Source organism: Nanorana parkeri, unplaced genomic scaffold (genome assembly GCF_000935625.1).
Source record: "Nanorana parkeri isolate BGI_ZX_2015 unplaced genomic scaffold, ASM93562v1 scaffold1661, whole genome shotgun sequence".
Taxonomy (NCBI): domain Eukaryota; kingdom Metazoa; phylum Chordata; class Amphibia; order Anura; family Dicroglossidae; genus Nanorana; species Nanorana parkeri.
Window position 1 is genome coordinate 88,535 of NW_017307929.1, and position 26,222 is coordinate 114,756.

At 41.7% G+C, this 26,222-nt stretch overlaps 1 protein-coding gene across 2 annotated transcripts; it reads right to left on the reverse strand.

The window, feature by feature from the left end:
- Window positions 1-5,211: 5,211 nt before the first annotated feature.
- Window positions 5,212-25,454, reverse strand: MYEF2 (myelin expression factor 2). Of its 2 annotated transcripts, XM_018571054.1 has the most exons (18): window positions 25,192-25,453; window positions 18,683-18,879; window positions 17,158-17,210; window positions 16,293-16,300; window positions 16,115-16,208; window positions 15,809-16,000; window positions 13,835-13,988; window positions 12,445-12,494; window positions 12,282-12,342; window positions 11,174-11,275; window positions 11,048-11,089; window positions 10,874-10,942; window positions 9,710-9,814; window positions 9,457-9,555; window positions 8,829-8,897; window positions 8,560-8,753; window positions 8,422-8,473; window positions 5,212-5,682 (listed from the first exon to the last, which is right to left on the reverse strand). In XM_018571054.1, exons 1-18 carry the CDS (start codon window positions 25,314-25,316, stop codon window positions 5,519-5,521), a joined length of 1,830 nt encoding a protein of 609 aa, XP_018426556.1. In that variant the 5' UTR covers window positions 25,317-25,453; the 3' UTR covers window positions 5,212-5,518. The 2 variants fall into 2 exon arrangements, with proteins under 2 accessions (XP_018426556.1, XP_018426557.1); XM_018571055.1 differs by lacking the exon at window positions 10,874-10,942 and having other exon boundaries at window positions 25,192-25,454.
- Between the last annotated feature and the right edge of the window lie 768 nt (window positions 25,455-26,222).

Sequence of the window (26,222 nt, forward strand, 5' to 3'; positions counted from 1 at the left end):
TTTTTTAACCAGTGGTTTCCTCTGAACACACTATTGTACTCATGAAAACAGATGTTCTGGCATACAACACATCCCCTACCGGGTTCTTTGACATCTGAGGATTGTATGACATAGCCTGAACATTCGACTCCTATTACCCTCTTTTCAAAAGGTCATTTTCGAGTCTCAAAACTTATTCATCAATTACTTCCATCACTTTAAAAGGGGCCATTTGTACAGAGCGCCAGCATATTCCTAAGGGTTCGAGTACATTAAAAAAAAACCCCTCAGTGTGCCCCACAAACTGCAAGGGTTAAATGCTCATTAAGTCTAAGAGTAAAGGAGAAAGGTGTAATATTTTTCAGTATTCCTCGCTCTGGCAGTCTCCCATGTGTGGCCAGTTCCCCCAAAGCTTCGTCTAAGGAGCATTGTGCTGGGGTAGTATTACGGTGCAGGATCAAGTGTGCTCACCCCAAGCCTTGAAAAGACAAAGAAAGATGAGTGATGAATAAGGTATGTATTACAGCTTTATTCTCTACCCCTAAACTTAAGTATTTGACCCTTGCAGTGCAGGTGGTAAAATGCTTAATTAGACTGCAATGTTTTTTTTTATTCTGGCATTAAGGGCTCACCTTCAAAAGAGGCACCAACTTAAATTGCATGTGAAAGCACAGAATCGAGAATTTCAAGTTTACTTGCAGTGATTCTCTTTTCAATAAATGTTTCCTTATCAATGTGGGCTAACAAAGTGATACTAAACTAAAGATTTTGTTAGCCATTTCAAATGCTGATTAAATCGAATCTCTGCCCCCCTGAACACTGGCTCAGATATTCTGTTTTAGGGCCCATTCACACCACATCACCAGACCAGATTGTTTCCAGACACAAAATGCATCCTATGCTATTTCTGGCCTCTGTTCACACCAGGCCAGATTAAAATAAATACTGCATGTCTCATTTTCTGGTCTGGAATGCGATGGAACTGCGGGCAGGTTCAGATCTGGTCCGGAAAATGGTGTGAATCTGCCCTCAGGGTGGCTAAGTTCCCTTACAGGGTCCTATGGAGCCACCCTTGTGTGCTAGTAGGCTGTTTGTGTCTTCACGGGTACAGCAATGCAAGCTAGTTCCCTGCTCTCCCCTCCTCTCTTAGCTAGTATATGGACAGCTGCTGGTGACTGCTCTGTCCTTGTGATCTTGTACTGGACAGGAAGTTCATGGAAGCGGAGATAGTCAGCTGAAAAATGACAAGTGCTTGGGAAAAGATGTACAAAAATACTTCACTAGGCAATGTGTAGTACTGTGAAGGTTTTAGGCAGCTGAGGAAATAAGTTTATTTTAACCAAATAAAATGAACAGAAGAGAAATCCAAATCAATATTTGGTGTGACCACCTTTTGCCTTCAAAACAGCATCAGTTCTTCTAGGTACACTTGCAGTTTGTGAAGGAACGCTGCAGGTAGGTGGTTCCAAACATCTTGGAAAACTAACCACAGATCTTCGGTGGATGTAGGCTGCCTCAAATTCTTCCGTCTCCAAATAATTCCAGACAGACTCAATGTTAAGCTCAAGGCTCTGTGGGGGGGGGACAAACCATCACCCCCAGGACCCATTGTTCTTCTTTATGTTATTAGTTCTTAATGACGTTGGCTGTATGTTTGGGGCCATTGTCCTGCTGTAGAATCGGGGGCCAATCACACACCTTGCTGATGGTATGACATGATGGATAAGTATCTGCTTGTGTTTCTCAGCTTTGAGGACACCATTGATCCTGACCAATTCTCCAGACATTATTGTACCACTCTCCAGCCATTCGGCTAACAAACTTCCTCCTGCTACAACCATATATTTCAAATTCTGACTGATCAGTCCAGGTCCCCTGCTGCACCCAGTTCCTAGGTTTTCATGCATAGTGGAGTCGCTTAGCCTTGTTTCCACGTCCAAGGTGTGGTCTTTGGCCACAATTCTTCCATGAAGACCACTTATGGCCTGACTTCTCCAGACAGGTGTGTACCTGGGTCCCACCCATTTGGTGCTGGTGGCACTGCTGGACATCTTCCAATGTCAAAGGGAAGTATGATGTTTCTTCTGCTGCATGGTTTCCTTGTCCGACCAGTCTTCCAATCCTCAAGATTGCCCATTTCTTTGTACTTCTTCAAAAGCGCTCGAACAGCATATTGAAACCCCAATCTGCTTTGAAATCTATGCCTAGGACAGGCCTTGCTGATGCAGAATAACTGCGTGTCTTGTTGCTGTGCTCAGTCTTGCCATGGGGTATGACCTGTGACATGAAGTGGTCTTCTACAACCTCACCTTAGTAGCAGTTTGGCTGTTCCTCACCAAGCTTTAAGCCTCCTACACAGCTGTTTGTTGATAACGGTTTCAACCTACCTATTAGATTGATGATTAGCACCTGTATGGTATAATTGGTAAATCATACACCTGACTAATCCTACAAAATCCCTGACTTTGTGTATGTGTAAGAAGTGATGCTGGTTTGTAACCGAAAGGGTAGTCATGCCAAATATTGATTTAAATTTAGACTTTTCCTCTGTTGACTCACTTTGCGTTCTGTAAATTGATAAAAATTTGTTTTTGAAAGCAATCTAACTTTACAGCATTTCTTTTCCACACCTGCCTAAAAAGTTTACATAGTCCTGGCCAAAGGTTTTGAGAATGACATTCATTTTCACAAAGTCTGCAGCTTCAGGTTTGTATGACGGTAATTTGCATATACTCAAGATTATGAAGATTAATTGCAAAGTCCCTCTTTGCCATGAAAATTAACTTAAACCACCCCCCAAAAACATTTCCACTGCATTTCAGCCTTGCCACAAAAGGACCAGCTGACATGTCAAGGTATTCGCTTAACACAGGTGTCAGTGTAGACAAGGCTGGAGACTACTCTGTCATGCTGATTGAGCTAGAACAGACTGGAAGCTTTAAAAAGGAGGGTGGTGCTTGAAAGCATTGTTCTTCCTCTGTTAACCATGGTTGCCTGCAAGGAAACAGGTGCAGTCATCATTGCTTTGATCAAAAAGGGATTCACAGGCAAAGATATTGCTACTACTAAGATTGCACGTAAATCAAACATTTATCAGATCATCAAGAACTTCCAAGGAGAGAAGTTCAATTGTTGTGAAGGCTTCTAGGCGCCTTGGAAAGTCCAGCAATAGCCAGGACCGTCTCCTAAAGTTGATTCAGCTGCGGGATCGGGGCACCACCAGTGCAGAGCTTGCTCAGGAATGGCAGTGAGGCAAAGACTTTGAGGATGGCCTGGTGTCAAGAAAGGCAGCAAATGTTCCGTTAGACTTACCGGTAACGGTATTTCTAGGAATCTTCCAGGACAGCAACCTGAGAGATGATTGGTTCCACCTTCTACAGGAAAATGGCTGGAAAAAAGCAGGCCTCCCTTAACTTTATTAAAGGGCCAGGTTCGCCGCTGGGTCTGGGCCTTATGAGGTTGCTTCCTCTGTTCCAGGGGGGGGGACGAAAAAACCTCCGGTTACGAGTTCCCTGCAACCCCCTCTTTCTTTTATCCGGAAATTTCTTCCCCTTTTCAGAGGATCTGGTCAAAACATCTTCTAAACCAGAACCAAACATCAAACCCCCCTCAAAAGGGAGACATGCCAGAAGGGAGGGAAAACACCTTCAACATCAGAGCCGCACAGAGGGGGATCCGTGACCTCAAGGCCAACCGGTCAGGAAGAAAAAGAACAAACGTGACGTGGTCCTGGACGGTAGGAAACACAATCTAAACTGAGGTACGAGGGGAAGGGGAGGGGCTTTTAACTGTTTTGCTAATTGTGTTTCCTGTAGAAGGTGGAACCAATCATCTCTCAGGTTGCTGTCCTGGAAGATGATTCGGGAAAGAAGCCACTTCTCCCCAGGAAAAACATCAGGAACAGACTGATTCTGCAAAAGGTACATGGACTGGACTGCTGAGAAATGGGGTAAAGTAATTTTCTCTGATGAATCCCCTTTCCGATTGTTCGGGGCAAATCCGGAAAATACCTTGTCCGGGGAAGAAAAGGTGAGCGCTACCATCAGTGCTGTGTCATGCCAACAGTAAAGCATCCTGAGACCATTCATGTGTGGGGTTGCTTCCCAGCCAAGGGAGTGGGCTCACTCACAGTTTTGCCTAAGAACACAGCCATGAATAAAGAATGGTACAAAAACATCCTCCAAGTGCAGCTTCTACCAACCATTCAAGAACAGTTTGGTGACAAACAATGTATTTTCCAGCATGATGAGCCCCTAGCCATAAGGCAAAAGTGCCAAGTGGCTTGGGGAACAAAACCAATATTTTGGATCCATAGCCAGGAAACTCCCCAGACCTTAATCCCATTGTGATCTTGTGGTCAACCCTCGAGACGGGTGACCTCCAAAAACCCTCAAATTCTGGCAAACTCCAAAGCATTGATTATGCCAGAATGGGCTGCCATCAGTCAGGATGTGGCCCAGAAGTTGACAGCATGCCAGAGCAAATTGCAGGTCTTGAATCAGGAGGGTCAACACTGCAAATATTGACTCTTTGCATAAACTTAATGTAATTGCCAATAAAAGCCTTTGACACTTATGAAATGCTTGTAATTATACTTCAGTATACCATAGTAACATCTGACAAAGATCTTAAAACACTGACGCAGCAGACTTTATGAAAATATATGCGCCACTCAAAACTTGGCCAGGACTGTAATACTGTATATATTTGATCTGGATTGAAAAAAAAGATTTAAATACTATAAAATCTATACCCCTTTGCACATAATTTTTTTATACAGCTGCTGAGGGAAGGGAAATTCTATAGCGTCGCTTGAGTGACAGCTCTAAGTCTGCTATCACATACAAGATAGCACAGTTTCAGGGCTTTTGGACAGCTACACCAGGGAGGCTGCTGAAAGTAAATAGCGTGCATAAAATTCCTATATTATGGTCATATTTTTGTTGAAATAACCAATCTGGTGGCAGGGTCCCTTCAAGTACTAAATAATTTCAGTGCTATCAATGTAAAAACTAAAGCCACTGGCAAGATAGTACATGCCCCAAAAAAGTCACCTTCAGTTGCTATAAAACCAGATATACATCTCTAACTGTAAACCCAACATGTAGAAAATAAATCTAGCTCCAATTGTAGAAGTCAAACTTTTCCAGTGTCAGAATTGTAACAATTTTACAGACAAACCAGCATTTACCATTTTCACTCAACCACTTAGGACCAGTTTATTGTCATTTAATCTGTGTCATTCAAGTAAAACAATATTTCAGGACAAAATACAGCATTAAAACTCCAACACAGACTGTCAAACTAGCTGTGAGAAACTGGCTTTATTAAAAACAGTATGTCAATTCATTTAAACTGAATGACTAGAGACATGGTGTTTAAAAACCAAGCTTGATTTACAATGAAAAAAAAATTACATTAAACACCACACTATCAAAGGCTTGAAACTAAAAAGTTAGCCTTTACAGTTCTAATGTTTCACTGTTACTATTTTACCAAAAGAATGAACAAATGTGGGAATGTCACTAAAAATAAGGAATTACGCATTGCGGTCTAAGCGGACGTCAATTTCTCTGCCATTGATTTTTATGCCATTCATTAATCTGCATGCCTTCTCTGCCGTCTCTGGGGAATCAAATCTCACAGTTCCACAGCCTTTAGATTTTCCATTTTCCATTTTAATCTCAGCAAACATTACTCGACCTGTAACAGAGGTAAAACCACAAATGGCTATTAGTTTTTGTTAGACCAGCCTCAGCTCAAACTGAGTACACCATCCGTGAGAGACTTCCAATGAAAAAATAATCTGAACTTGTTCTTAAAAGTGAGGGGATAGCCAGTGGCCATGCATGCACTTTAAGGCACTTTAAGGTCAGATGAGATGTGAGAAGTGTGGCAGTGAGCACAATCCTATTTCTACAACAGCTGGGTAATTAACAGGCAGCCATAAAAAGTGTACTTTCCAGTTTGCAGCCAAATAGGGATAATACCCATTTTATATTGGTTACATGTTCTCATGTACATATCCCTAAATTAGAAAAAGTTGCTCTGAAAGAAAAAAGTGTTTCCCTAAATTGAGTGGTCTTCTGGAATGCAAGGGGGCTGGTGAGGTCAATGTTTATAATAAACCCCATCTGTACAGGCAGACCTCCATCACTGAAATCAAGATTTGAACACTATTCCTACAAAGTGGGACGTGCCTAGTTTTTCTATGAGGATGTGCGCTAGGTGTTACTACAGGACAGTCCACTTGGATACGCTGACAGAGTGCACACACCAGCTCACAACCAGCCACAAAATACACTTAGGTCTCAAACAAAATCACTAAGGCATTTCATGCATATATGCACCTAATCATAGAGCTCTATGATTAAGTGCAAGTATACAGGTATGCATGAAATCCCTTAAGAGCAATGGTTCTCAACCTGTGTAACCTCAGAACCCATTATGTCCTTGGTCATTAAGTCCCGATCCAAGTCACACTGCAATGGAACGCACAGCATTGCAGTACCACACGTTCTGGTGCGGGCAATCTAACTGGTGGGGGAAGGTGCATTTGGAGTACCATTCAAATGAAAGGCAACGCAACATACCTTTCACACTAGAATGCATAGTAGGTGCGATTGCGTGGTACAGTGCATTACACTGGACCTCTACAGGACACGCGAGGGAGCTGTAAGCAATGCACATACGGATGGAGCTCCCTCACGCCATAGCCCCTTCCTATCCCACCTCAAGCTGACACTCAACCCTGGCAGCATATTCCGAATGGCTGCTTGGTGCGAGAATTGACAGTGCTGCGCTAGGGGGAGGCTGAGGAGCCTCTCACGTAGAAAAGTGGAAGGCATGCAGCGGCCCACTGACCATCGAGTCGCAACCCACCAGTTGAGAACCAAGGCGTTCGGTTTTATCTGAGACATGCTGTATGAATTAAAGATTACACACCGAGCTTTAATATTCAGGAGTGCCCCGTTTGGGTAGAATTACAGTATTTCAATGGGGATAGCCAGAGTTTCCTGTCACTTTGAAATTGTACAGAGGAGCTTATAGTCTGTCCAAAGGCCTGCTCAACAGAAACTAAGGCCTCATGCACAGTGAAATGCATGCTTGCTGCTGCATTTTGAAGCACATTTTTAAAACACGCCTAAAAGCATGTAACGCTCTGTGGCTGAATGGAGAATTTACACAAAAAAAAGTTTGCATCCTTAGACCATTGAGCCTCGTTTTTCAATGCTAAATACATGAAAACATGGCCAAACCCAGGAACATCTAAAAAACACAAGACAAAAAACTGATCCGGGAAACATGTAAAGTTTACACTTCCCAGATAACGTCTCCTGTTTTTAAATGTAGGAGGCCCAAAAAGGTGGAAAAGTGTGTATGCTGTGGATATGGGAACACAAACAGTGGGATTCCTCAAATTTGACTGCAAAAGACATTTAGTGTACACAATAGTTTCCCTCTGACCGATCAACAGCAATTAAAATTTTTATTCAAATCATTCTTATTGAAATATTCCGAGACCCAGCGACATAATCACGGGGTGTCTGTGCTGTTCTTTGCTCTGAGTTTGGTCGCAGGCTCTTGTAACCATCACAGAATTTCACCTCTGATCTTTTTCAAAAGAACTATATGAAGGAACAAATCCCCGGGATCCCTTTAGATCTGCTCACTTCTCCCTGCTGGCCACCAAGTGCTGCAGACTTTAGCTATGCACTCTGCAGACCAACAAGGGGAAAACCGGGAAGGTGTTTTCACACAAAGCTCTGTAACAAAATGATTGATGGCAGAGAAAACCAATAGCCGTGACATGGGGCCAAACAGTGATACAGATCAGTAGGGCTACAACCAACTAATTAATGAGACTAGTTCTCAACTATTCTTGTTCTTGATGAGTTGGTTGGATCACCTAGCTCTCTCCTGCACGCTGGGGAGGAGGGCACAGCAAGCAGTGGGTGCAATAGCCAGCCTGCTATTGCAATAGCAGGTTGGCTATTGCACCAGCCTACTACCTGCTGTATTCACATGCAGCTACAGCCTGCGGAAACTTGCCACTGGCAGCTGTCTTTTCCTGGCTGAAGCTATTCAAGTGCCATGTGCTTACAATACATGACCAAAAAAAACAAAAACGATATCTATAAAAATTATCAGTGACTGATAATTGATGGAAGCCTTTAGACAGAAAATTGAGGGCCCAAAATGGCAGCTGCAGCTTCAAAGGGTTATACAGTGAAGATGCAAGTTTTGAGAGTATCTGCTTCCACACAGCAGAGCATTTGAAGTGTAAGGAAAAGGGTAAGGCTGCAGGAAAAAAGGTAAGGCTGCAGTTCAGCTCAACTATAACAGAGATATGTAAATTACAGTGATAAAATGTAGCAAAACCACCAAATTAAACAGACTTCTGAACACACACCAAAAGAACCAAAAAACAAAAACACTTACCACACTGACTAAATTTTTCTTTCAATTTCTGCCATGTTAAGTCAAACGGGAGCTATGAGGAAAAAAAAAAATGTAAACATTAAAATTAGAGGACTGTTGCACCGGGTTCCGCTAAAGTTAGTAAGGTATGATTCTTACATTTCTAACAAATATTTGGCATCCTTTGTTTCCTCGTTCTCTTAAGCTGCTTCCTAACTGAGTGGAACCAAACCCAAAACCTCTCTCCATATCCATGGCTCTGTCCAAGCCTCCTCCAATACGATCAAAGCTGGAGCTCATCCTGTCCATGCCAAGGCCCATACTCATGCTATTTACAGCGCTCATTCCAGTGCCTAAGAGAAAAACACCCAAGTTAGGATACAGGCCTTATCCAACAGAATACGGTTCTACAAAGTTACCTTACTTACTCATTCCAGATCCCAAAGGACCAAGCGAAGATGAACCCATGCCACCAAAACTTCCAACCATGGGACTACCTAGAGAGAGAATTGCAAAAAATAGAAAAAAATTTAAATACATTCACTTTGTTTTTTTAAAGAGATCAGATGGGTGTGACATTTATGGACAGATCACCACCATAAAGGTAAAAACAAACAGATTTAAAAAGCACTGAAGCCAGAAAAGGCATGTCAGCAAGCGCATCTATTGTGTTTTTGGTGGCAGGTTTAAATGTAAAAAAAACTACAAAATGCAATATCCTGGAATAGCTGTGCGTTTACTTCAAAAATGTTTAGTACTACTATTAAATAAGTCACAAAAAGAAAAAAAGGAACACGATATTGCATATGTATACCCTTGCATGGTCCAAACAATGTAGATTCTAGTCAGTGATTTGCACACTTCATATGTCATCAATACTGCCAAGTGTACCAACTATAATTTCTAAACAGTCCTGAATTATTGCTGATCTTATAATCCCATACCATTATATGAACTGTGTTTAGCAACCATTTAGAAGTGTTTACAAGTCATGAAAATAGCTACAATACTACCCCCTACCCACTTAAAGAAAAAAAACCACTCAAGATTACTTACTCATTCCTCCAAATGAATCTCCAAAGCCACGACTTAATCCAATCTCACTGCGACCAAAATCTCTCTCCATGCTGCTTCCCATTCCTCCTCTGTACATATCTAAATGAAAGAAAAGTTTTAATTCGAAAACAGCTCGTAAGTGAGAGCAATGCGTCTTGCCAGCTTACATGTCTGTACATGTCTAAATTAAAGAAAAGTTTTAATTCGAAAACAGCTCTCAAGTAAGTGAGAGCAATGTGTCTTGCCAGCTTACCTCCCATGCTGCTTGCCATGCTTCCCATGCTCGCCATGCTGCTTGACATGCCTCCACTCATGCCAGAGCCTAAACTGCCTCTGAAGTCATCCACACCACCCATTCCTATGCAAAGACAAAACATTCAGCAACATGAAGAAAAAAATTTAAATATATATTAGAGGCGTCTAGGTTCATTAGTTTACACAAAAAGACTGTTCTCATTACCACTAATATTGGCAGTTAAATGTCCAATCTGCATTAAAGGGCCTGCCAAAATTAGGCTTATGGCAACATTTAGCTTAAAGGAGAACTATGGGGTAAGTGTTTTTCCACACAAACTAGTGTCCTCCCATCCCCCAAAGCTCAATATATCGCGAGCTAAAGCTCGCGGTATGCCGAGACCGCCGCAGCCGGGACGGACCCCGACATTACTGTCAAGATCCCCCCAGCTGGCTCTGCCTATCTAGAGGTAGAGCCAGCGGTACCCACCCCCTCCCCCCGTCCGTTATGCCAGTCAGTGCTGGAGGATCGGACAGGGGAGGGTGGGAATCCCTGCAGGGAGCAGTGAGTGACAGTCACGGGTCTCTGCGGGGACAGGATCGAGAAGTGAGCGAGTGACAGTGAGTGTTCGCTCGCTTCCCGATCTATTGCGCCGACGTTCGAGTTTCATTGTCACACGTCGGCTCGAACTATGAGGCTGAGTGATTTTCACTCACCTCATAGTTCTCGTTTAATTATTTTACTAGTAAAAGATGTACAAGTTCCCCTTATTTAGATTATAACACTTAGCTGAGTGTGCTGGACAATAGCTGCCAGTCATCCTCCTCACCACATACAGTACAGCCTCTAACATAGGAGATAGCAGTGCCGATTTACCAAAAGTGGACATTCACGAATATTAGTATATCAAACGAAGTGTTTACTTCCATTAAAAAGTAATGTACTAGAAAACTTTTTTTTTTACATTTCCCTCCCACATAATTGGTCAGTCAGACTTCAGATGACCTTTTGCCTTAGAAATAACAGTTCCCCTAGATCTATTCTGTATAGAAGGCAGCAGTGCTCTGGGTAACACAAGTCAGTTGAAGATTTAAACAATGTAATGATACTTTACAAAATATTTCTTAGTAATGCAGCTTATAAGGCAATTCTGAAAACTTACACAGACTCCCCCCATCATACCTGTCATGCGACTCACGCCACTAAACCCTGACATGTTACTTAGTCCATCCATGCCACCGAATCCACTCCCTGGTATGATTTAAAAAAACAAAAACACACCACAGTCAGAAATAATTGCGGCTTCAATTGTCATAACCAATTCACAGACAATGAAAATCACAATCACGTCCTTACCTCCCATTCTACTCATTCCACCAAAGCCAGGGCCTTCCATACCTTTAAACAGAAGAACATTTTATTTACCATTCATGGAATAGTTGGCTTTCAGCACTGACATTTGAATGTTTCATTTATACTTGCCTGATGGACCCATGCTGCCCATTCCACTGCCCATTCCAATTTGTGTTGCGCTAATAGGTTGTCCACCTGGTCCAAGACCCATTCCAATTCCGCCAAGTCCACCTGGATAAAAAAATTAAAAAGGGGGAGGGGTGAAAGGTAATTTCACTTTATAAACAAGCCTTTAGTTGGAAATGTTCAGCATCCCAAAGCATGTTCCATATGAAATGAATGTTTAACAATATGAATATTTAACAAAGAACGTGCCACATCTGAAATTTTAACTTTGTGGTCATGTTACACTACAGCGCATGAAAACACGTGCAGTGGTGCACTGCATTCAAGTTTGACTGGGCCCTTCATCTTTCCAACAGTCCAGTGACAATTCCAGGACAAATCATAGTGTAACCTACCCACACACAGTCTCCACAATGAGGACTAAGAATAAAAAAAAAAAGTGACAGGGATAAACCTCCAAAGAATGCAACCCAAGCCGAAACCAAAATTACCCAACATTGCACTATTGGCCTTTGCTGTGACAATTTAGTTCCATGTATGAAAACTGAGGATGAATATGTGTAGACCTACTATAACGCAACATGTGTTTTAGGTCTTAGGGTATATAAAAGGTTAGGTGGTATAAAGGCAATCCACAAGTCCACAAGTGCCAAATGGAGGATTTTGCAAAAAAGAGGCAGGGTGGCACAAGGCAGCCCACACAGTGCTCTTGGTGGAGCATAAAATGCAAGTATATGCAATTACAAAATGCTATAGAAGGGGAGAGAGGCTCACTAAAGGAGTAAGCGAACCATAAAAGAAAGATGCAGTTGGTAGGGGTGCTCTCCGCACACCTTTCAGCAGTCCCGGCCAATAAACAAAAATGGTGCTTGCAGTAACTAACACGGATGGCACCGTGCAAAACACAAAGTTGAGGAAATAGGTCACCAGCACTCCAAAAAATTAAAATGAATAAGTCCTTTTTATTGGAAAAGAGCTTTTTGATTGTCGTGACACAATTGTCCAATATAAAGGACTTACTCATTTTCACTTTTTGGAGTGCTGGTGACCTATTTCCTCAACTCCATAAAAGAAAGATTCTTTATACAAGTAGGTCTTGTACTTTACTTACGGGGTAACTGAGGTGGTTTTTCCATGGCATGAAAGTCATCTGGAGGGAGCGATTTATCATCCTAGGGAACAAAGATTACAGTAAGCAGAATGACTTAAAGGGCAACAGCAGCCCAAAGTCTGCCTGCTTCCATCCTCAATAGGCACAACTAATCTTTACTTACCATTTTTACGTGCATCGGCCTATCAAACAAGAATTGGCCATTAAACATAGCTGGAAGAAACCACTGTTAAGTAATAACTGAACGGTTGAGTTGGTTATTTTAGATCAGAATTTTTCACAGTTAATGGTGGACAGAATGCCATTAAAAGCTGAACACTGGGATAACATCTACATACATGGATGAAATCCATGTATGGGAGCTATTTTACATCGTAAATTACAAACTGACATTTCTAACCATTAAGTTCTGAGAGTTACACATTCCATTATAGGAGAGCCAGGAGGATGACACCACTTGCAGTTACAAAAAAGGAATACTGCGATAACACCACCCTGCTGGTTGGACAGATAGGGAGCAGCAGCAGACTGAGGAGGTCTCCTCTGTTTAATTGCTTTCTCAAGTGACACCTTTTTAAATTGTATGACTGTAGCTCAACGGATTGACTCCTGGCAGCCCTCACTCTCCCATTCTGAGTGTAGCTGTTCAGGGGATGATAAAAAAACCCAAAAAAAGCTAAATTTCAAGGCAGTAGTTTAATAAAAAATGATTAAAAGGAAGCTGCATATTAAGTTGAACATATTTCTGCCCAGAGTTCAGCTTTAAAATACGGCAAGACAGGAAAGCATTCTTTAAAAAAGGAAGTTACCTAATAAAATCAGACATGTGGAGATTCCAGAGAACAAGAAAAAAAAAAAACACCTCAGATATAGAAGTGGGAAAGAGTTATAATGTCCATCAAGTTTTTACTACTCTCCATCACTTGCTGTACCATTAAGAAGGAATCTCACTAATAGACAGCCTCATAAAAATGCTTTGATATGAATCCCAGCCAGGTCACTATCTGCAAGTGATTTGAATGTTCTCCCTGCGCTCGTGTAGGTTTCCTCCGATTTCTTCCCACACTCCAAAGACATGCTGGAAGGTTAATTGGCTCTGGTCTAACTTGGCTCTGTATGTATAGATGTGAGATTGAGGCCTTAGACTGTAAGCTACTTGAATGCAGGGACTGATGTGAATGTACAATATGTAAAAGCACTGCTTAAATTGTTGGCACTATATAAATACCTGAAACTTATATAATAAAGCTCCCTAAATAAAGGTGCTATATTCTTGAATTTACATGTATAAATGTGCTATTACCAAAGTGCTTTGTACATCACTTGTTATGGATATGCTTAAAACAAAAACAAAAAAATGTCCCGACATACCAGCATATGAATTAAAGTTTTGCACACTGCAGCACCAAAAATAATTCTAACAGACCAATAAACGCTAATATGCGCCCTTAGCATACCGGTACAAAACCATCTAAAAACTGTAGTCAATAAACAAAGGAAAAAATGCAATAGTCAAATTCCATAAAACATTGCCCTATTTTGTAAAAGGATACAGATTGCTTGAACTGCCTCTATAGATTGTTCAAAGGTAACCGTTCCCATTCCACGACTTTTGCCATCTTTATCTTCCTTGATGTCTGCTCTCTTCACATTTCCAGCAATACTAAACACTTCTTTCAGTTTCTTCCACCCGACTTTAAAGTCCAGCTGTGTAAAACAAAAAATCCATTGTAAAATACCAAGTTCCCCCACAGTTTACTATGAAAGCAGGAGCAAAAGGCAAAATGTTTCTTATCTGTAGGCCAAGGCTTTTAACATGCACTGAGAGCAGAACACTCCAACATCTGAGACTCTCCAACAGAATGATACCTCCCTGTCATACCCATTTAGTGTTTGGAGAGACTTAAAAAAAGGAGAGCTATGAGGTGAGTGAAAAAAAAAAAAAAATCACTCATCCTCATAGTTCGAGCAGACGTGCGACACAGGGATGTCCCGATACAGGGCATTTTCATGTGTACTCGTGAAAATGCCCCGATACATAGAGCCGATACCAACCCTTCATAATTTTTTTTTCCAAATAGCTTCGGCTGCCGGAGGAAGGAATGACAGGCAGGAAGGAATGACTGGCAGAAAGTGGCACGTGGAAAGCCAGTGACCCGCACAGCCCCTCCCCAGAATACACTCTCCTCCAATCGCAGCCTCCCTCTCCGGAAGTGTGACGGGCGGTGAGTGACGATAGTGTTGTGTGATGGAATGCCGTCTATGGACTGTACTGTGCAGTGTGGAAGAGTGAGTGCCAAGAGATAGATTCTGTGTTCGGGTGTATAAAGACTGTCTGAGTGACAAACTTTGCAAAATGACACGTTTCTTATTGTATACCTGTTTATGGCACAATCACCCAAGGAAGGGTGGCATTGCAGTTGGCACCCTATTGAAAATGCTGTATAGAATCTACTTGTACCTTATGCAGGAGAACAGTCTAGGTCTGCCATTCTCAACGAGGGTTCCTCCAGCAGTTGCGAGGGGTTACATGAGCTGGGGCTGATTAACCTCCTGCTGGATGGTGCCTGGCTAGTTCCAGGAACAACCACTAATGCAAAGGTCATTCTCTCCATTGGCCACCAATGCAAAGAGAATTATTCTAACTGGGCACATCTGTAAGGGTCATTATTCTTACTGGCCACCAATGTAAAGAAAATTATGTCGTACTGAACACCAACGTAAGGAGTATTCCTCCCACTGGACAGCAGTGTATGAGTAATTCATCCCATTGGCCACCAATGTAAGAGGCATTTATTCACACAGGCCACCAATGATAGGGCCTTTGTTTTCAACAATTAGCAATGTTGGGGGCAATCTACTCAATAGCCACCAATGTAAGGGACATTTTCCCCACTGGACCACTGCACGCAACCCTGGTGAGAAACTGCCCTAAAATCATTCGTCTGTATTGTTTTCGAAAAAATGTTGCATGTCCCCTTAAGAAAAAGTATCAGTAATTGGCATCGGCAAGCACCTGAGGAAATGTACTTGGTCTTGAAAAAGTGGTATCAGGACATCCCTGTTATCAATGTTAAGTGTTTAGAAGAGAAACTAAAGCCGGGTATACACAGTTCTATTTTTTTGTTCAACCTGTGGTCTGAATGGAAAATAAAAGAGAACAGATTCCTCCATAAATGCTTACAAATATTGATCAAGGAATCACCTGCCGTTTCCATTGTATTCTGGTCAGAATCGCCCAACAAAGCCTGCACCCACTTAGCTGCCAGCTCCGTTGCCGGACCAATGTTGCCAAGTACACAGCCTACTTAAATCTTTATCCAGGTGCCTTGATTTCAAAATGTAATCCCTGCCATTGAAGCAAAATTTAAGTGAATTTTTTTCCCCTTAGCCAACAGAGAAACAAAGGTTGGAGCTACTGCTCCTGGGTACTGATCCACTCGGTCAAATCCCTTTCTTTTTCACATTTAAGCGAGAAACATTTTAAACTAAACCGCACATTCCCAATTTCAAAAACAGTAACTTACGTTCGCAACAAAGACTGTGGTTCCAAGTCTTCCGGCTCTTAAAGCAGTAATTATCTCCGGAGGGATATTGGGGTTATTAAGAATTGAAGGTGGAAGATTAACGATTGCGGGACCCATATCAGTATTATGGCCCCCAGGAAACTGGCCTCCACTACGCTGCAGAACTCTTCGAGCATGCTCCCCTTCTGGATCCTGCAAAAGAAAACATGCACACAGATGCATCAAAGACATGCACATATATAAAACATACAACTAGCTTAAATCTAACTAGCTCCAAAATGAACCACCACCCGAATGGATGCTTACCGCCTTGATGTTAAGGGGTCTTCCATTTAGATCATGTTTATTCATGACATCCAATGCCTTTTGTACAAATTCCATATCTTTAAACTCCACCACACTGCAATGCAAAGAGTCTGGTAAGGATACTGAATATGTAAAAGAGCTACTTATACATACAAGGTTTGTATCGATAGTCACTTACCCACAGCCCTAGATATCCACATGGTCACATGAAAAGAATCCAAAAAAAAAAAAATAAAATAATAAAACGTTAGCTTGAATACCAAACAAAAAAAAAACTTTGTAAATACTGACAAGTTATAACTAATGAAAAACTACAATAAATGTAGATCAGTGATCACTAAAGGGGTCTTTTCCAAAATGTTTTCACACAAGTTTCACACATTTTCCAATACAATTCAATTTGAAAACATGTGAATCTGAAGAAAGCTGTGTGAAATCAAATCAGACCCAAGACTGGGCATGTTGATTGCCTAACAGCCATTCATACAGTGAAAGGACAACTCGCCACCCAAAAAAAAAAAAATTTGATTTTTTTTTTTAAATAGTAAACTCCAAAAACCGATAAACCGTACTGCAAATGACTACTGTCACCATGCTCAATGACTCACTTGTTTCATCAGAAAAAAATGTAACCCTAACCAGATAATTCGTTTCAAAATTAGGAGGCTAGCTCAATGACTCAAACGTTCACAGCACTGACAGTGGAGCAGCCCTGCACGCCACAACAGGCATTTCAAAAAATATTCGAGACAAATTCAGTACAATCCCAGGAATACTGTCAGATGTGCCAGTGATTTGTATTCCGAACCTGACTGACATCTGCATTGAGCTTTTAACAGCAAACAAATGTTTAGAAATGCAGTTAAGTCACTATCAACCTCATGTAAATTTGGATGAAGAGTAGCATACTGTGAGCCTTGGAACATTCAGACTGCAATACAGTATAAGAAAATGAAACTTACTTTCCAAAATACTTGTACAGTGATACAGAAGACTACCGAGGCACTTTACACCTCAAGCAGATGGTTGCCCACGGCACTTACCCTTGATTTTCCTTCAGAATCCTTAAAGAGCTCCACGTATGTAACCTCACCAACTACATAAGACATACAAAAGGGAAAATACCAAGAGACAAAGCATTTAACACCAGTAACTTTCTTTACTGTGCCCTGTGCACAGCTCTACAAAAACAAATGACCTATAATTCACCAACAATCAAACACAGAACCAACATAGCGCCTAGCAATGGCTACCTCATTTTGCTCAATTTCAGGACTGTGAAGCAGCCACATTATCAAGAGCAATAGACTATACCATTTTACTCCTTAATACCAGATATAGTATTTAAATAGCATATAGTTGAACACATTCAGATATGGAGCTAGTACCTTAATCAATTAGTTCTAATAGTTAAACAGATCAATAAAATAAAGATCCAACTCACAACAGCTGTTTTAAAGGTGACTTTCTACCTGAATGTCTTCAAATCGTAAAATTGTCTTAAGATCCAAAATTAACAAGTCAATGTGTTTCACAGTAGGCTACAATCAAAAAAATAGTGAATAAAACCAAAATAGTCATTCACCTTACAACAGAGACACCAAGGACAATTACAAATGTTACAATTTTAAAAACACGCTATCATGAAACCAAGTGGAACGTTTTAGACTGGTGATATCCAGTGAAAACCTTTTACGTCTCCAGCCAATTTTGTAATATTGGATATTAAGCCAATTTCACAAGAACAACAGGCACAAAACAAAAACTGGAAAACAGTCTTTGCCATTGAACACAAGGTCACCAAAATGACTCTCTGCAATTGTCTGTTGTGCAAACAAGCACATACTGCATTAAAATAACAGTTATCAATACATGATGCCTGGAAATACATCTCCACGTTATGCTATAGGCCTGTAAATACATCTCCACGTTATGCTATAGGCCTGGAAATACATCCCCACGTTATGCTGTAGGCCTGGAAATACAGCTCGACGTTGATGCTATAGGCCTGTAAATACATCTCCACGTTATGCTATAGGCTTGGAAATACATCTCCACGTTATAGTATAGGACTGTAAATTCATCTCCACGTTATACTATAGGCCTGGAAATACATCTCCCCGTTATGCTGTAGGCCTGGAAATACAGCTCGACGTTGATGCTATAGGCCTGGAAATACATCCCCACGTTATGCTATAGGCCTGTAAATACATCTCCACGTTATGCTATAGGCTTGGAAATACATCTCCACGTTATAGTATAGGACTGTAAATTCATCTCCACGTTATGCTATAGGCCTGGAAATACATCTCCCCGTTATGCTATAGGCCTGGGAATACATCTCCACATTATGCTATAGGACTGTAAAAAGACATTACAGCTGCACTTATGCAAACCCTTCCCTGGTAAAAAAAAAAAAAAAAAAAAGCATGTCAGTGTCCTAGATTAAAAAAACGTTACCTGTGAAAACCAGGGTACCTGTATTAAATTGTGAATTTTAGAGCTTGAGAAGAAAGGAAGTTATTGCCGATTTATGTAGGTACATTAATGACTGCGTGCAAACCTTACCTTTCTCCCTCATAAGGTCTTTGATGGCTTGCCATTTCATATCATATGGAATATTGCTGATGAACACCCTATTCCGGCTCTGACCCTTTTTCTCCCCAGAACTCTTCTCTTTTCCGTAAGGATGGAATCTGCTTCCCTTTCTGTTTCCGGATTTATCTTTAAGCGAGGATTTATCTTCTTTTGAGTCTTCATTTTCTCTACACACAAAAAAAATGATTGTCATGAGGTTTTCTTTACGACTCTATACTTATCAAAATAAATGGTCCAGAAGGTATTGAACTCCAGCTACTCTGTCATGTGCCAAACACCTAATAGGCATTCGTTTTTGCACACCCTTCATCCAAAACATACTTCGGGAATGAGAAAGCACCAATATATTTCATTAGCCACTGATCATTTATACTCTAGCTGAGAAATGTCACTTTTGTGACATGTTGTGCCTCCACCTTTCTGAACAATGACCTGCCTTTTTAGAAAGTGTTGGTAAAACATGGCAAATTTCACTTTTATTGCATTCATAAAACACATTCTTCTAGTAAAGGTTATCAAGTGGTATATTACACATTTGCCATGTCATACAGGGATTAACATAGTGAGCACATGAATGCTGTTAGATGCAGTCAATGTGGAGAGGCAACTACTGGCTTACTATGCTTTCTAAATGCAGCAAATGATATCACATTCACCCATCTTTTGCATCATCTCGTAGCTAGAGGATTCAACTACTATTCAGGCATCAAGATGCTGCAGGCTCCAGGACAGCAAAAATGAAGTGTATGCAACTGTTCAGCCTTCCTGTGTTAAATCAGATCAGCAGCCGAGCTCAGAAATAACTGGTGCCACAAGTGCTCATGGGTCTTCTTGTGAAGCTGGCAGTAGCACAAATAAGCAAACCGCAAGGTTATAGCTGGTATTATTCATTTTATTTCTACACAATATGCAATTCAATTCACTGTAGAAAACGTGCCTGCATATTTTTAAGAAGCCCAACTCCCCTATTGTATAAAAAAGCCCAACATAACATGTATAATTGCTACATAAACCATTTAATGCTGCTCTATAATTATTAATATCATCTTCCTAGATGTCAGTTTCATATCATTAAACGCATACCTGGACAAATATCACCAAAAACTATGAGCCAGCTTTAAAACCTAAACGTTATTTACTTCTCCAGCATCCTGCAATTACCAAGTGTGCCACCTTCACATCTATACGTGTTGGGGCACTTTCGATGCCTTCTACATAGACTCCTAGGATGTGTATCAGCCACATCCGGCTGAGAAGATGGCCCCAGGACATGCTCGTAGATTATTATTCAACTAGCCTGGGCCTGGAATACCTTACAATCTTCTCCACAACACACTTTCACTACACCGAGGCACGGGAGGTGGAGCAGGTAAACATGACAGGAAAATCCAGATAGAGTTTCCTCCATACTCCATTCTGAATGTCGGGGCAAGTGCTGGAGACTGCAGGGGGGGAACTGGGACCACAGGCAGCCCCTACTGGGCCTAGTCTTCACAGAATGTGTCACCATGATAACCGGGAATTTTCCAGCCCTGTCTAAAATGTATTTATCAAATGCAAACAGTGTAAATACCTGCATCTGACCTTGTCTTTTGGCCTCTAGCCATCCTGGTATGATAGGGCTAAACTGTGAAAGAACTAGCAACACATAAAGGCAATCGGTTCATATGTTGACAAGAAGCACACGGACAGGAAGAGAAAGCAGAGTGCCAGAGTAGAGCTCATGACTGTTGCTTCACCTTTAACTGCCCAGTACCAGGCTGGAGCAGGTCCAGGATAAGCTGGAAACAGGAGGAAGTCGAATGAAGCTGGTCATCACACTGACATTTGTCAGTAGAAAAAATAGTATTACGGGGAAATTTCAGAACGGAGCTGAATATTGCAGCAACAGCTGGTCCTAGTCGCTTTTAATGGGCTATTTTATCTGTTATTTTTGGCTCCAACCATTTTAGTGTAGATAACCTTTTTTCCAATTCAAATCAGCAGCCTGGGATTACTTTCTAAAACATTTTCAGCTCATGCGATTGGCTCACTGCTAATCTCAGAAGTTTCTCAATGATGGATTCATGGGGCGTAGTATTGTTCATACTTTCCATATGTGATGTCAGAAGGCCCCAACCTCACCCCATTCAGGGCCATTTCCTGTGGGAAGCACAGGATCAAAATAACTGCTCCGAGGTGGAGAACCTAAGGTAACAGCTTTTGGCAAATCAAAAGCCCTAATGGTCTGTGTAGTATTCACCACTTGTGGGGTGTACAAAATTTCTGACTGATGTGGCTATAGCAGGACAACCCTCCTAATAAGTAGCAATGAAATCCATTGAATATTGCTAAAAAGTCCTACTAAAAATGTGCAACAAACTTGGTAAAGGTGGAAGCACATTTTAAGTAAAACAAAATCAGCAAATGTTAACAGTGCTGACAAACATTTCTGAGAGTAAGGGGGCATACTTCCTTTCTGGCCACCTGCACTGCTAATGCTCCACTTGGTTCAGCAGACATCCTCTTCTGAGGGCTGCAGGGGATCCAGGAGTGTAGACCCTCTGAACACCCACCACTTACTGGTTCCTCCTGCTGACCTCCATGTCATCACAGGAGAAAAATAGTGACCTGAAGGTCCGCAGGAGGAACCAGTAATAAGTTTCACTGAGGATTCCAGAGCAGGTCTACTAAACAGAGCTGCATCCTGGTAGGCCAGGCAGCAACAGGTGAATATTGCTGCTTATTCTGCAAGTATACTTGTGGAACCTTCATGTCATTACAGGGTTAACTTGCAGGTCCCTTCCACTGAGAAGTGGTAAAGCTCTTTAAAGGAGGAACTTTACAAAGATGCAGGATATGATTTAAGGCTTCCGAGAAGCTCTAAGGTCAGTGAAAGACTGCATTTCTTCTGATGCAAAGGCTACCGCTGCATGTAGTTGGGCAAAGGGTTTTTTGTTGTTGTTCAAAAGCAGAGATGTGGCCAGCAAAAGCTAGGCACCTCCAAGGGATAGTTCACACCAGAACTGAGTGCGTGCGTGGCAAATTGCATTGCAGCTGCGCAATTGATGAGTTTTTGCTTGAAATGGGATTTGGAGAATCGCTGATTAGCGCATTTAGCATGTTTTTTCAGCAGAGACTGCTTTTTATCGGCCAACTGAAAACAAACTGAAGCCGAGCTCTTACATATGAACAAAAAACACCTGTGAAACGCGCAAAAAAAAAAAAAAATAGCACTGAAACGCTGTTGCCTCGGCCTTGTTTACACATATGCGGACCTCTGAAAAGCAATCCGTGGTGTATCATTTGTCAGAGGGCATGATTGATACTGCCTCCTGAATGCTTTTTTTTTGCATCCCAAGGGAGATCTTTCATGAAACCGTTAGGTCACATTCACCTCTATGGTTGCGTTTGGCAGGCGGCACTGCCTGTCAAATGCTGTAATATTCTTGCTGCGCTGTGAAGCAAAGCATCGCGACCAGTGCAAAGTGTACACCACTGTGACCGCAGCGGGGAGCGGCAGAAACTCGGATCAGCCACCTGTTTTACCGCCCCTTACCTGCATTTGTGTTGTGATTGTACAATCCCACATAATAGTCACCGTGGATGTGTGCTAGATTAACCTGTACAACCTTAGGAAACACTTTCCAGACTGTACATTTGTTAGCAGTGATTGTCCTCCAATGAACATCCAATACTAGTCAATATTTCACACACACACACAAAAAAAGAAAACATTAAACCCCCTAAGGCCTCATTCACACTGTAGTAAACAGCCATTGCCTCGATTATGCCTGTTCTGTACTTACATTGGCTCAGTGTAAGTATGCATATCCGATACCAAGAGGGCTGCCGGGGATCCTGGAAAATCACTACAGTGGTCTGTACTACATTAAGTACATCATGGAGTTCCCCTTTAACCTAATGAAGGCATACCTCATACAGAGTAGGGAGGTATTAAACCCCCAACTTTTTGCTGTGCCTCTAGATTTCTCTTCACTTCCTGTTCTAAAGAGCCAAAAGAAAATCACTCCAAAGTAAAAAAAACAGTTGTCATAGGAACAGGTGTCCCAAATGGATGATTTTTCCCACAATTCTGGCTTCGGCAACTACTCAATGTTTTGGATCACACCTTATTTTACTTTGACAATGTGTCACCAGGACAAATAAAGAGGGAAATCCCCCAGTGGGGACTAAGACATCAATCACTATTCAAAATCTAAAATAAATAAAAGTTGTTTCTATGTATACACAGAATATGTGAGCTAACACCATCTCATAAGCCTTCCAAAAAGCTTTTTTTTTCTTCAATAACCATGTAAGCCAAAAGTGTATTTCCACATTTGCAGCCAAATTGGGATAAAAACTACTTTATAATTTGTTACATGTTCCAATACACATTGCAATTTTTCTTAAAATAATTTTCATCTCTGTAGTTTCACTTTTTTGATGCTCTCTTCTGGAAACCCCTGGACTGAAATCCCACAACCCATAATTCTCCTTTAAAGCCCCGACCCCCCCCCCCCATGCTGCTTTAAATACTTATCCTATGTGATGCCTCTTGATGCGAGCATCTTCTTCGTTCCACTCCTTAAAAGGTTTCTCAGGGCGTTGCATGTTAACGCACTTTTAAAAACTGTCCCTTAGTCAGTCCCCATCCCTACACACAGGCTTCAATGCAAAGTACTGGAAGCTGCCTGTAGTGTTCTATGAATAATCCTGTACCAAACAGCTATAGACCTAAGAAGAATTTTTCTTAAAGGGTAAGTACATTTTCCCAAGTAAAATGGAGTTACCCACTCCAATCTGGCTCCCTCCCCACCCCCGCTATACTTACCCCTTAAGCGAACGTTCCTTGCCCTCCACCTGTAAGGGTGTACTATCTGTACCCCATACTACTGTGTAGCACAGCCCTGTGCTATGGATTTTGAATTTCACTCACAAAAGGCAGTGGGTAATTCCATTTTCCCAAATTTACTTGGGATAGAGGACTTACCCTTTAAAATGTAGGTATGCTGTGTGAATGGGAACAATGGGATTCTGAAATTTGGTTGCAAAAGTGGAAAAAAGGCTAATTCCACCTGCAGACCATGTTTCAGGTTAGACCCACATTAAACAGTGTCACAGAACGCAGCTGCCCTCCCCCTTTTACTTTGTAAAGTGGTTCTTTTCTCCATAGCATCTTGTATTTTTCAATGTGGTGGGGTACTGTAGTTTCGCCAACACAGCAACATCATTCAATCACAGATCCATTGACAAGATCTGTGGAAAAACAAATAAAAAGCTGCCATCACAGCCACAGGAGAGGGACTCTTAGATTCCAATGGAGTACAAGTGAGGTGGCGACACCATACTTTGAGGAAGTAAACAGACTACCGCCACAACACAAGGTCCATACCTGGGGCCGGTGTGCAAACAATGCAGGAATCTGAGCACTGCACCTGGGATTCGCTGATCAAAGTTACAACGCTCTGCAAACTGCAATGCTAAAAGTTAAAACTTTTTTGTAAAAAACGTAAACAATTAATTCTCTGCAAAAGGTAGAATTGGCTTGTATCCCTATAACGCAGAAAGCATTGTACCTGAAAGAACTGACAATCTCACAAAGTACCTCATTGTGCAAATTACATGTTACACACCAGGGTACTCACAGCACATTACAATATAACCAACATAAAATCCATTGCATCCAACCTCTCAATAAAAGCCTGCCTTTGTTTTGTAGTGTATCTACCACCACACACACCAAGAAAGATTTATGTACAATCTGATCTACATCTTGTATAATAGTCTCAGAGATAAAAGGTTTGAAAAAGTGAAATGGAAGTTTAACATTAAGGTGGCCATGCATGTTACAATCCGATTGTACTCTCCTAGGACCTAGCAACAAGTATGTATTACAATGGGCTGCCCGATTGGACACAGATTGATAGGTCTTTACATACCATAGCTTTGGTAGCTGTAAATTTGATTGGGATTATGTAATGAGAGTGTAACTTGCACAGGGAAGTACAAATCAACTTCAGAGTTACAAAAACTATGGAGGACATACCTATTCGTTCAATGTATATGCAATCAGACTGGCCCTAGTACTACATTGCTCAAGGTAGATCTAAATAAAGGCTGTAAAGTGTGGTGAGGCGTGCTCACTTGATGTAAACTTTAAAACAATGGTGTGTGAACTCATGTGTAGAAGTGAAAAGGAAGCAATAAATCAGGAAGGCCGGAGCTCGGGAAGACTGAAGTAGATGTGTTGACGTAGCGGCCCTCCATGCAGCACGCAGCAAACAATGGCGCCCAGGCAGGCAGTGCGGCCTACACGGAGGGGGGAGGGAAGAAAAGCCTGCACTACGTTATGTGTCGCTCTGTCCACCACACACAACCCAGAGAAACAAGAGGCCACCAGGCAGCAATAACTACGCAGTCCCTCACGGAACCGCCTCACCCCCTCCCTTCGTCGTCTATCGGCGGCCATTTCCCTGCTCAAGCTCGACACCTACTTCTTCATGCCGTTAGAATGACTCTCCTCCGCCATGCTAGCATCGCACTGGTCTTCGCACTCGCTGTTGTTGTCGCTGCCATTGTTGAGGGCGTCCTGGGAATCCTGTTGGTCGACATCCGCCATTGTTCACTGCTGAAGGCCTTCCACACAACACGATCGTCCGCGAAGAAAGATTTCAAAAGGCCGCAACGCCTCTTCTTCACCGGGTGCGTAATCCCCAGGAACTCTCGCGAGACCGCAGTCCCCGCCCACGACCTTTTCTTCAATCAACTTTATTGTTACTGTAAGGCGTGAGCATTCAGATGCATAATAGAATGCTTATAGGTAAAAGAGGAGTCCTTTGTTTACATGAAACCTTGCTGCACCTGGCTTTACAATGGAGGAGTTAGCATGTTGGTTAGAATATTTAATATATCTGGGTCCTGCTTGAGTTTTGCAATATAAAAAAAGCCAGATTGGATAGCACATACTTTATATGTCTTACATGTTCTCATGGACATTGCATAACTAAAAAAAAAATAGAACTTGCTGCTTACATTTTTAAGTGCTTTATACTAGTTTAAAATTCCTACCTTGCCTCCTCCTACATAATGTTAAGGAGGGAGCTGTGAGAAGTTATGTCATGAACTATGTCTACAGTTCTGTCAGATTTTATTATCAGTCATAAACTAGATATAAACACTAAAACCAAAGATAAGAATCCCGCCGCACGCCGATGACATCACTGGTATGTAAAAGCTTTATTGAGACTCGACAAGTGCCATTCAACGAAGAGCGTACATGAATGACACTTGTTGAGTATCAGTAAAGCTTTTACATACCAGTATTATCATCGGTGTGTGGCCATATCCTTATGTTTGGTCTAGACACGTGGGAGTGGAGATGCGCTCCAGCGACAGGCACCTGACTGTCCCTTTATCTGCTCTGGAGAGGTGTGCAAGTACAAACTCGCCATGGATTTGAACACTGTGTATGGAATTTATCAAGACTGAGGCAGACAGAATCTGGAGTAGTTGCCCATAGTTAACA